General features: G+C 47.0%; 1 protein-coding gene across 2 annotated transcripts in view; it reads left to right on the top strand.

Moving 5' to 3' along the window:
* The window catches only part of TUSC3 (tumor suppressor candidate 3), a 563,832-nt gene that overhangs the window by 292,256 nt on the left and 258,411 nt on the right, over positions 1–13,165 (top strand). For both annotated transcript variants that reach the window (XM_063920865.1, XM_063920866.1), the window contains exon 2: positions 52–221. In XM_063920865.1, coding sequence (XP_063776935.1) covers positions 52–221 — 170 coding nt within the window. The remainder of the gene's footprint in view (positions 1–51; positions 222–13,165) is intronic.

Here is a 13,165-nt window from a genome sequence, read left to right as displayed (position 1 = left end):
AGTATCGTGATATACTACACTCTACTATAATAACGTTTGCTGTTTTTCTAGAACCTGTTGAGTGAAAAGGTGGAGCAGATGATGGAATGGAGCTCTCGGCGGTCAGTCATCCGTATGAATGGGGATAAATTCAGGAGATTTGTTAAGGCACCGCCCCGTAATTATTCTGTGATTGTGATGTTTACTGCGCTTCAGCCCCAAAGGCAATGCTCTGTATGCAGGTAAGTGTTCAGGAGATATGGTACTATTGCCTATCTTTTTAAATTAACATTTTTATTCACTGATCTTGAGACCTTGTTAGGGAACTCCAGCACTACTGGTGTAAGACCTCTAGAGCCTTCAAGAGGATCTTCGCCATTAGTAACCCACCCATCCCCCTGATGTTCCCTTTGTGCTCGATAAGCACACTGGTACTTAGGGGGTCCCCTGGACTTAAACCTTCAGCAGTAGAGGCTCACACAATAGGCTGGAGATCACAGGACAATGGACTGGGAGTAACTAAGGATTAGTAACACATGGATTGAGGGTGAGGTCAGAGCTGGGTGGGAATCTCAGCCAGGGCAGATGAGGTTATGTGAAGATGGCTAGCAGGTACAGAGTGAATGGTATATTTTGCAGGCTGTGCACAGATACACTGGGAAGGCAGACAAAAGGTTAACACAATAGGCTACAGGTTGGTGAAGACAGGGCAAGAGCAGGACACAGACAGGAAAGAAATCCGGCAGAGTATCCACAGAACCAGCAAGGCTTGCAGACAAATACCAGTGGCTTATACACAAGGCACAAACTATAATCGCCACTCATGTCTGGGCTGGCTGGCTTTAAAAAACAGTTCCAGCCAATGGGGGAGAGCCAGCCTGGGAGTGCCTAGTGATTATAAACTTTGTGCAGCTGCAGCACTGCACGTATGACCAGCAGCATCCCTGGTTACCTAGATACTGCGGCCCTGGGCATTCTGATTGCTTAGAACCAGCAGGGGGTTCTGGGCGGAATTGCTCCAACGTTGCAGACGCCTACCAAAGACCGGAACTTGACAGGGGCTTTCAGCCCAGCAGTCCATGTGTGAACTAGGTAGATGGATAACACATATTTATATGCCAGGAGACTGGCACAGCAAAGCCGTAACTAAACCCTTCCTACTTGCGGATAATATCATTCAGCAGCCTTAGGAACATGTTATTGATAAAGGTCATAGGAAGTTTTCTGTCGCTACAATAAACCTCTAAAGCCTATTGTTAATTAATAGGCCAGTGAGTGCTTTTATACATGTCACAGAATTCCCAAGGTGCACTCTAATAGGGGTACAGTATTTATTATAATACTTAAGGGGAAGCAAGTTGCTTGCATGTGTTTTATTCCCACTTACAGTCATACATTCCATCATATAATACAAAATGTGTACTTAGCTATATAAATAAGTCAAGCGTACATTTTACATTTCAGGTATAGCACGATCTTCATCTTACACTAAAGAAGAATATGGAGCTCTGGATTGTAAAAAAAAAAGAAATAGCCCTAAGAGAAAATCAAGCTAAAACAGTACTTTATCACCTTAGCAATATCATATTATGTAACAGAGGGAACAAACATAAAATGTTAGGGCAGGCAAATCCTAGTGGTAAAAAACATATTTACCCAGCATATGTGTGTGCTACATATAAAAGCAGGCAACCATGATTTTCTGTTTGGACTCTCTCCATCTGACTACTCCTCCTGGTCTAGAGCAGGGATTAGATTTCTTAATGATTGTTGTCAGAGGTATATTCCCCACTTTCCAACAGCATCAACAGTACCTCCTTCTCCCAACTTCTGCCTTTCTTCAATACTTACATCTTAGACATTTCTTTCAAACGCACCCACATACATTTTCCTCTAGGCGGCACATCACCTTCGAACAACATTGTCGCACTTCTCTTCCAACCCAGTGGGATTATCTCATTCTTGTATCACACTGTCCTGACCTCTTATGCTCCTCACAAAGCTGAAGTGGGAGGCGGATTTGGATGGACCCCTGGAGCTGTATAAGTGGTCTACCATATGGTTTGGTTCTCTATTCACAGCTCTATTATGGAAAATATATAAACTATTATATACTGTAGATGGTACCTTGTCCTGACCAGACTCCACCATATTTTTTGCTTGGCTTACTCCCTGTGTTAGCTGGAATGCTCGGCCACTGGGTCCTTCCTCCATATCTGGTGGACCTGTTTTGTTCTACAGATATTTTGGTCGGAAGTTCCTTCCTTCTGGCTTTCTTCATGGATCATAATATACGTTTTCTTCCCAAGCATTTTGTAATTCCCTTGCTGCACCCTGATTTGTTGCACCATCAAAACAGTATTTCTAGATAGGTCCTGGCACCTGTAGCCTATCTCATTACTGCTAACTAGAAATCCACAAAACCCCCTCCATAGATTCCCTCATTCAGAAGGTATGGTTCATCTATGAAGTGTTGAGGATGATCAGCTACTTGAGGGCTTGTTTGGCCTGTTACACAAAACTTGGGATCCCCGGCTTCAACACAACCATGGCTCGGCTCTCCCCGTTTAGTGTGCCTCCCACCATCTCTCGAGGTTGATGGCTATTTTCTGTCCTCAAAACAAACTGTACTGCCTAACCTCGATTTAAGCTCTATAGACCCAGAGACAGGAACAGTGCCATACATTATCTTATCATATGGTAATAAATCAGATTGCAACAATTCTGAAAATGTACAAATTCCATGTCAAGAGGTAGTGGAGAGACATGAAAACACCAAAATAAAGTAATCTATTGTAATAGGGAGATGGCCCTCCACGTGTGTTGCCAGTACAGCCTGATGTGCCACGTCTACAGATGTTTGAGAATATACCGTAAATCATGAGTATTTAGCATGTTTCTCTCCAGCTGCTGTTGAACTACACATCCCAGAATGCCCAGCCACAGTGTTGATATTAGAGCATGATAAAACTGTGGCAGGGCATCCTGGGATGTGCAGTTCCACAGCAGCCTGAGGGCCACATATTGATTACACCTGCTGTAAATTCTTGATTGGCTTCTGGTCCAGTGACTGAAAAGGCGATGACATTGTTGTATTGCTCATCAAACTGTGTGGTAATAAATGCCTGGTAGATGTGGAGCATTGTCATCCTGGAATATATGGAAAAAGAAAGCCTGCAATTGGAGGAGGGGGAAGGGGGGGGGGGTATCACTCAGTACCTTTAGGTAAAGCGATTTACAGCAACCGTTTTTCTTTGGTAATGTATGCCGCAAAACCATGCTAGATAGCTTGTACCCACAACATTGCAGAACCACTACATCCCTCAGCAGTTTAGGCAAATAGCACATTTTCGGCATTTGTCTATTTGTTGTGAACGTGGTGAAGATTAATTCTAGCATATAATATTGCAACCCTTGATGGCAGTTTATTGTGTGTGTTCTTTATGGGGTACATACTGTATATAGGAGCTTGACACAGGGGCAGATCCAAAGTGGGGCAGATGTCATAGGAAGAGAGAGGAGACTGCTGCTGCTCAGTGGCCTCGCTTTACCCTCCACAGCCCAGCGTACAGCATCGTGTGCTGCACTGGGGAGGGAAGCTGCTGCCGCTCTCTATCTCTGCGTGATCTGCCGTTTCGCTGCTTTACAGCGGCCAGCAGTAGTGGACAGGTGACAAGTGTCACTGCCTCCCACCCCAAATCTTCATTGCTTTGACAGTCTATTGTGGCTGTGTTGAGCCCATGATGCCAGCACAAGTATACAGATACACTTGTAATGCTAGTTAAATCACATTAACCATGCTGTCATTCTGACTTTAACCATGCTGACAAAGTTAAATGCTTTAACTAGCATTATAACTGTGTCAGCATTCTGGGTAAAACGTAGTCACTGTTGACACAGTGTCTACATACCCTCTTTACACCACTAAATGTGTGCACTACTTCCCGGATATTGCATCATGCTATGTGGCGTTCTTGTTGGCCTATTTTTTATTTAGGTGGCCCCTTGAGTTTTGCATTCAGCTAATCTGCAGTTGCTCAACAGTTGGATATTATTCTTAAAATAAATGTATTTATACCCCCTGTTTTCTCTGACGTCCTAGTGGATGCTGGGAACTCCGTAAGGACCATGGGGAATAGCGGCTCCGCAGGAGACTGGGCACAAAAGTAAAAGCTTTAGGACTACCTGGTGTGCACTGGCTCCTCCCCCTATGACCCTCCTCCAAGCCTCAGTTAGATTTTTGTGCCCGAACGAGAAGGGTGCACACTAGGTGGCTCTCCTGAGCTGCTTAGTGAAAAGTTTAGTTTTAGGTTTTTTATTTTCAGTGAGACCTGCTGGCAACAGGCTCACTGCATCGAGGGACTAAGGGGAGAAGAAGCGAACTCACCTGCGTGCAGAGTGGATTGGGCTTCTTAGGCTACTGGACATTAGCTCCAGAGGGACCGATCACATGCCCAGCCATGGATGGGTCCCAGAGCCGCGCCGCCGGCCCCCTTACAGAGCCAGAAGACAGAAGAGGTCCGGGAAATCGGCGGCAGAAGACGTCCTGTCTTCAATAAGGTAGCGCACAGCACCGCAGCTGTGCGCCAGTGCTCTCAGCACACTTCACACTCCGGTCACTGAGGGTGCAGGGCGCTGGGGGGGGGCGCCCTGAGACGCAATAAAAACACCTTAGATGGCAAAAAATACATCACATATAGCTCCTGGGCTATATGGATGCATTTAACCCCTGCCAGAATACACAGAAAAACGGGAGATAAGGCCGCCAAGAAGGGGGCGGAGCCTATCTCCTCAGCACACTGGCGCCATTTTCCCTCACAGCTCCGTTGGAGGGAAGCTCCCTGGCTCTCCCCTGCAGTCACTACACTACAGAAAGGGTTAAAAAAGAGAGGGGGGCACTAATTAGGCGCAGTATTAAAAATACAGCAGCTATAAGGGGAAAAACACTTATATAAGGTTATCCCTGTATATATATAGCGCTCTGGTGTGTGCTGGCAAACTCTCCCTCTGTCTCCCCAAAGGGCTAGTGGGGTCCTGTCCTCTATCAGAGCATTCCCTGTGTGTGTGCTGTGTGTCGGTACGTTTGTGTCGACATGTATGAGGAGGAAAATGATGTGGAGACGGAGCAAATTGCCTGTAATAGTGATGTCACCCCCTAGGGGGTCGACACCTGAGTGGATGAACTGTTGGAAGGAATTACGTGACAGTGTCAGCTCTGTATAAAAGACAGTGGTTCACATGAGACAGCCGGCTACTCAGCTTGTGCCTGTCCAGACGTCTCATAGGCCGTCAGGGGCTCTAAAGCGCCCGTTACCTCAGATGGCAGATACAGACGCCGACACGGATACTGACTCCAGTGTCGACGGTGAAGAGACAAATGTGACTTCCAGTAGGGCCACACGTTACATGATTGAGGCAATGAAAAATGTTTTACACATTTCTGATAATACGAGTACCACCAAAAAGGGGTATTATGTTCGGTGAGGAAAAACTACCTGTAGTTTTCCTGAATCTGAGAAATTAAATGAGGTGTGTGATGATGCGTGGGTTTCCCCCGATAACAACTGATAATTTCTAAAATGTTATTGGCATTATATCCTTTCCCGCCAGAGGTTAGGGTGCGTTGGGAAACACCCCCTAGGGTGGGTAAAGCGCTCACACGCTTGTAAGAACAAGGGCTCTACCCTCTCCTGAGATGGCCGCCCTTAAGGATCCTGCTGATATCCTAAAATGTATTTACACACATACTGGTGTTCTACTGCGACCAGCAATCGCCTTAGCCTGGATGTGCAGTGCTGGGTTGGCGTGGTCGGATTCCCTGACTGAAAATATTGATACCCTAGATAGGGACAGTATATTATTGCCTATAGAGCATTTAAAAGATGCATTTCTATATATGCCTGATGCACAGCGGAATATTTGCCGACTGGCATCAAGTGTAAGTGCGTTGTCCATTTCTGCCAGAAGAGGGTTATGGACACGACAGTGGTCAGGTGATGCGGATTCCAAACGGCATTTGGAAGTATTGCCTTATACAGGGGAGGAGTTATTTGGGGTCGGTCTTTCAGACCTGGTGGCCACGGCAACAGCTGGGAAATCCACGTTTGTACCCCAGGTCGCCTCTCAACATAAGAAGACGCCGTATTATCAGGCAATACAAAGGAATGTAACCAGGCGCTAATATATCATCACCATAATTTGATGGTCAAATTACAAATATTAAAAAATTATATATAAATAATACTGCAAATACTGTATACTCAAGCTGCAGGAGAGAGCTTGACTTGGGGTAAATCAAGTCAAAAAGAACCGGCACTTTATAGTCTCCGGTAACACTAGAACACTGAACTAATCCCCTCTTGCGCTGTAAATAGTATGATATGGCTCAAAGTTCAATAAGGACAAATGGATAAATTCATATATTCTATATATTTTTTAATAATACATATAAATATATATATATATATACACTTTACAATGAACTATTAGACCGGTCAAATAAAATCACTAACAAATATATTACCTAGCTATAGGAGGTGGATCTCAGGTAAACTCTGTGCACAGAGTATTTTTAAAAATAAAAATCAGTCCATGTATTGGATTAAAAAATCAATTGACCAACTATAATTCGCACCCATGTAGTGGATAACATATTTAAACGTGGTTATGTATTGGAATTCCTCAATATGTTACCACTTAACCAGGAAGATAGTATTGTGCAGAATAACCGCTCCACACTGGAGCCTTACGTGTAGCTTGCACCAGTGGTTGTATCACGGGAGAGTCCAATGACAGGAGAGACGGTCTCGGGCTGCGGGAACGGCGCTTCACTGGCGCCTGCTGTGCTGATAGTTTACCCGACTTCCAAGCTGCGGGAACGGCGCTTCACTGGCGCCTGCTGTGCTGATTGTTTACCCGACTTCCAGGCTCTCTGAGTACACGTCTCCAAGTGCCGTATGCAGACACCTCAGTCACGGTTGTATTCCGCCAATCTCCGTTTGATCCACGAATAGTACCGCTGGATGATGGTATATTGTAGGGGTGCAAGGAAGCCCCCATAAGAGGAGCGAAACGCGTCAGAAGTAGACCTTTGGACCCTTGTACCAGCTTATTTGCACCCCTACAATATACCATCATCCAGCGGTACTATTCGTGGATCAAACGGAGATTGGCGGAATACAACCGTGACTGAGGTGTCTGCATACGGCACTTGGAGACGTGTACTCAGAGAGCCTGGAAGTCGGGTAAACAATCAGCACAGCAGGCGCCAGTGAAGCGCCGTTCCCGCAGCTTGGAAGTCGGGTAAACTATCAGCACAGCAGGCGCCAGTGAAGCGCCGTTCCCGCAGCCCGAGACCGTCTCTCCTGTCATTGGACTCTCCCGTGATACAACCACTGGTGCAAGCTACACGTAAGGCTCCAGTGTGGAGCGGTTATTCTGCACAATACTATCTTCCTGGTTAAGTGGTAACATATTGAGGAATTCCAATACATAACCACGTTTAAATATGTTATCCACTACATGGGTGCGAATTATAGTTGGTCAATTGATTTTTTAATCCAATACATGGACTGATTTTTATTTTAAAAAATACTCTGTGCACAGAGTTTACCTGAGATCCACCTCCTATAGCTAGGTAATATATTTGTTAGTGATTTTATTTGACCGGTCTAATAGTTCATTGTAAAGTGTATATATATATATATATATATATATATATATTTATATGTATTATTAAAAAATATATAGAATATATGAATTTATCCATTTGTCCTTATTGAACTTTGAGCCATATCATACTATTTACAGCGCAAGAGGGGATTAGTTCAGTGCCGTATTATCAGGCGCAGTCCTTTCGTTCCCAGAAGGGCAAGCGGGCAAAAGGTTGCTCATTTCTGCCCCGTGACAGAGGGAGAGGAAAAAGGCTGCAGAAATCAGCCAGTTCCCAGGAACAGAAGCCCTCTCCCGCCTCTGCCAAGCCCTCAGCATGACGCTGGGGCTTTACAAGCAGACTCAGGCACGGTGAGGGCCCGTCTCAATGAATTTCAGCGCGCAGTGGGCTCACTCGCAAGTAGACCCCTGGATCCTTCAGGTGATATCTCAGGGGTACAAATTGGAATTCGAGACGTCTCCCCCTCGCCGTTTTCCTAAAGTCGGCTTTACCGACGTCTCCCTCTGACAGGGAGGCAGTTTTGGAAGCCATTCACAAGCTGCATTCCCAGCAGGTGATAATCAAGGTACCCCTCCTGCAACAGGGAACGGGGTATTATTCCACACTGTTGTGGTACCGAAGCCGGACGGCTCGGTGAGACCGATTCTAAATCTAAAATCTTTGAACACTTACATACGGAGGTTCAAATTCAAGATGGAGTCACTCAGAGCAGTGATTGCGAACCTGGAAGAAGGGGACTACATGATGTCTCGGGACATCAAGGATGCTTACCTTCATGTCCCAATTTACCCTTCTCACCAAGGGTACCTCAGGTTTGTGGTACAGAACTGTCACTATCAGTTTCAGACGCTGCCGTTTGGATGGTCCACGGCACCCCGGGTCTTTACCAAGGTAACGGCCGAAATGATGATACTCCTTCGAAGGAAGGGAGTTTTAGTTATCCCTTACTTGGACGATCTCCTGATAAGAGTAAGATCCAGAGAACAGTTGGAGGTCGGTGTAGCACTATCTCAGGTAGTGTTGCGGCAGCACGGTTGGATTCTCAATATTCCAAAATCGCAGCTGGTTCCGACGACTCGTCTTCTGTTCCTAGGGATGATCCTGGACACAGTCCAGAAAAAGGTGTTTCTCCCGGAGGAGAAAGCCAGGGAGTTATCCGAGCTAGTCAGGAACCTCCTAAAACCAAGCCAAGTCTCAGTGCATCAATGCACAAGGGTTCTGGGAAAAATGGTGGCTTCCTACGAAGCAATCCCATTCGGCAGATTCCACGCAAGAACTTTCCAGTGGGACCTGCTGGACAAATGGTCCGGGTCACATCTTCAGATGCATCAGCGGATAACCCTGTCACCAAGGACAAGGGTGTCCCTCCTGTGGTGGTTGCAGAGTGCTCATCTTCTAGAGGGCCGCAGATTCGGCATTCAGGACTGGGTCCTGGTGACCACGGATGCCAGCCTGCGAGGCTGGGGAGCAGTCACACAGGGAAGGAATTTCCAGGGCTTATGGTCAAGCCTGGAGACATCACTTCACATAAATATCCTGAAGCTAAGGGCCATTTACAATGCTCTAAGCTTAGCAAGACCTCTGCTTCAAGGTCAGCCGGTGTTGATCCAGTCGGACAACATCACGGCAGTCACCCACGTAAACAGACAGGGTGGCACAAGAAGCAGGAGGGCAATGGCAGAAGCTGCAAGGATTCTTCGCTGGGCGGAAAATCATGTGATAGCACTGTCAGCAGTGTTCATTCCGGGAATGGACAACTGGGAAGCAGACTTCCTCAGCAGAGGGAAAAACCAAAGGTGGACATGATGGCGTCCCGCCTCAACAAAAAACTAGACAGATATTGCGCCAGGTCAAGGGCCCCTTAGGCAATAGCTGTGGACGCTCTGGTAACACCGTGGGTGTACCAGTCAGTGTATGTGTTCCCTCCTCTGCCTCTCATACCCAAGGTACTGAGAATCATAAGAAGGAGAGGAGTAAGGACTATACTCGTGGCTCCGGATTGGCCAAGAAGGACTTGGTACCCGGAACGTCAAGAGATGCTCACGGAGAACCCGTGGCCTCTACCTCTAAGAAAGGACCTGCTCCAGCAGGGACCCTGTCTGTTCCAAGACTTACCGCGGCTGCGTTTGACGGCATGGCGGTTAAACGCCGGATCCTGAAGGAAAAAGGCATTCCGGATGAAGTCATCCCTACCCTGATCAAAGCCAGGAAGGATGTAACCGTGCAACATTATCACCGTATTTGGCGTAAATATGTTGCGTGGTGTGAGGCCAGGAAGGCCCCTTCAGAGGAATTTCAACTGGGTCGTTTCCTGCATTTCCTGCAAACAGGACTGTCTATGGGCCTAAAATTAGGGTCCATTAAGGTTCAAATTTCGGCCCTGTCAATTTTCTTCCAGAAAGAACTGGCTTCAGTTCCTGAAGTTCAGACGTTTGTCAAGGGGGTACTGCATATACAGCCTCCTTTTGTGCCTCCAGTGGCACCTTGGGATCTCAATGTAGTTTTGGGTTTCCTAAAATCACATTGGTTTGAACCACTCACCACTGTGGACTTAAAATATCTCACATGGAAAGTGGTAATGCTGTTAGCCCTGGCTTCAGCCAGGCGTGTCTCAGAATTGGCGGCTTTATCCTATAAAAGCCCTTACCTAATTTTTCATACGGACAGGGCAGAATTGAGGACTCGTCCTCAATTTCTCCCTAAGGTGGTTTCAGCGTTTCACTTGAACCAGCCTATTGTGGTACCTGCGGCTACTAGGGACTTGGAGGACTCCAAGTTGCTGGACGTAGTCAGGGCCCTGAAAATATATGTTTCCAGGACGGCTGGAGTCAGAAAATCTGACTCGCTGTTTATCCTGTATGCACCCGACAAGCTGGGTGCTCCTGCTTCTAAGCAGACTATTGCTCATTGGATTTGTAGTACAATTCAGCTTGCACATTCTGTGGCAGGCCTGCCACAGCCAAAATCTGTAAAAGCCCATTCCACAAGGAAAGTGGGCTCATCTTGGGCGGCTGCCCGAGGGGTCTCGGCTTTAAACTTTGCCGAGCAGCTACTTGGTCAGGGGCAAACACGTTTGCTAAATTCTACAAATTTGATACCCTGGCTGAGGAGGACCTGGAGTTCTCTCATTCGGTGCTGCAGAGTCATCCGCACTCTCCCGCCCGTTTGGGAGCTTTGGTATAATCCCCATGGTCCTTACGGAGTTCCCAGCATCCACTAGGACGTCAGAGAAAATAAGAATTTACTTACCGATAATTCTATTTCTCATAGTCCGTAGTGGATGCTGGGCGCCCATCCCAAGTGCGGATTGTCTGCAATACTTGTACATAGTTATTGTTACAAAAATCGGGTTATTATTGTTGTGAGCCATCTTTTCAGAGGCTCCTCTGTTATCATGCTGTTAACTGGGTTCAGATCACAGGTTGTACGGTGTGATTGGTGTGGCTGGTATGAGTCTTACCCGGGATTCAAAATCCTTCCTTATTGTGTACGCTCGTCCGGGCACAGTATCCTAACTGAGGCTTGAAGGAGGGTCATAGGGGGAGTAGCCAGTGCACACCAGGTAGTCCTAAAGCTTTTACTTTTGTGCCCAGTCTCCTGCGGAGCCGCTATTCCCCATGGTCCTTACGGAGTTCCCAGCATCCACTACGGACTATGAGAAATAGAATTATCGGTAAGTAAATTCTTATTTTATTACACAGCAGATGTTGGCCCTCATTCCGAGTTGATCGCTAGCTGCCGTTGTTCGCTGCATAGCGTTCATTTAAAAAAACGGCTAAATTGCGCATGCGTATTCACCACAATGCACACGCGTGGCGTACGGGTACAAAGAGCATTGTGGTTTTGCACAGGTTCTTGCGACGCTTGCAGTCGCACTGGCGGTCGCAAGGAGATTGACTGGAAGTGGGAGTTTCTGGGTGGCAACTGACCGTTTTCTGGGAGTGTTTGAGAAAACGCAGGCGTGGCCGGGCGTTTGCTGGGCGGGTATCTGACGTCAATACCGTGTCATTCGTCGCAGCAATCATCGCACAGAATAAGTAACTACAGGGCTGGTCTTGTTCTGCACAAAATGTGTTTGCAGCCGCTCTGCTTCACAGGCGTTCGCACTCTTGCTATGCTAAAATACACTCCCCTGTGGGCGGCGACTATGCGTTTGCACGTCTGCTAAAAACAGCTAGCGAGCGATCAACTCGGAATGAGGGCCGTTATTCCCACTGATGCTCCATGCTGATGTATCCATAGACACAGTTACTCATAAAACATTATCAAGTTCAGTAGTCTTGGCCACTTAAACCACCTACAACCAGTGCCGTAACAAAACATTTTAGTGCTGTGTGCAAGAAACAGCATTGGCGACCTCCCCTTATTTAAAATAGGGCCATTGCGTGTCGCAGGTGTACGCAAACAATATAGGGTTGTGGCTTCATGGGAAAGGGGTGTGACCACAAAATAAAGCCAATTCATATTACGCTGCACAGTAGTCTCCATTATTCAAATTACGCCGCACCGTAGTGCTACTAAACCAGGTAGAGCCCCTTTTACACATTATGACAGGCAGAGTCCATTTTTTACACATTACGGCAGGCAGAGTCCCCTTTTAAACATTTCGGCAGGCAGAGTCCCCTTTTACACATTACAGCAGGCAGAGTCCCCTTTTACACATTATGGCAGGTAGAGTCCCTTTTTCACACATTACGCTAGGCAGAGACCCCTTTTTACACATTACGCCAGGCAGAGTCCCCTTTTTGCACATTACGGCAGGCAGAGTACCCCTTTTACACGTTATGGCAGGCAGAGTGCCCTTTTTACACAGTACGGCAGGCCAGGGGCGTAAGTACATACCAGATGCCCGGAGGTGAAAGAAACAATGGTGCCCCTCTTCCCCGCACACATAACCACATATATGCACACAGCCACATATATACATATACAGACACACAGCCACATATATACATATACGCACATATATACACACACACACACACACACACACATATATACATATACCCACACACAGCCACATATATACATATATACACACAGCCACATACAGTATATACATATAAACGCACAGCCACATATATACATATATACACACACACACACACACACACACACACATCCAGCCACATATAAACACAGCTACATGTACTCATATGCACACCCAGACACACAAACACACACACACACACACACACACACACACACACACACACACACACTATATATACTATCTCTCTCTTTCCCCACCCCGGCACTCTCCCCCGCCAGTCCCCTCTATTCTCACCTTCTCATGCAGCTGCCACTGCTGGATCTTCCTCTGCATGCTGGAGCCAGCGTGTCAGGAGGCAGGAGCCGGGCAGTGGGTGTGGGATCCGTGCACCCGGGGGGTCATAAAGCGGGAGCCAGGCAGTCGGAGTGTATGGGCGGGAGACGGGCAGCTGGGGGTCAGGAGGTGGGAACCAGCAGCCAGAGTGTGGGGGCGAGAGCCGGGCAGTGGGGAGTCAGGAGGCG

Source organism: Pseudophryne corroboree, chromosome 1 (assembly GCF_028390025.1).
Source record: "Pseudophryne corroboree isolate aPseCor3 chromosome 1, aPseCor3.hap2, whole genome shotgun sequence".
NCBI lineage: Eukaryota > Metazoa > Chordata > Amphibia > Anura > Myobatrachidae > Pseudophryne > Pseudophryne corroboree.
This window is presented reverse-complemented; position numbering and strand designations above follow the sequence as displayed.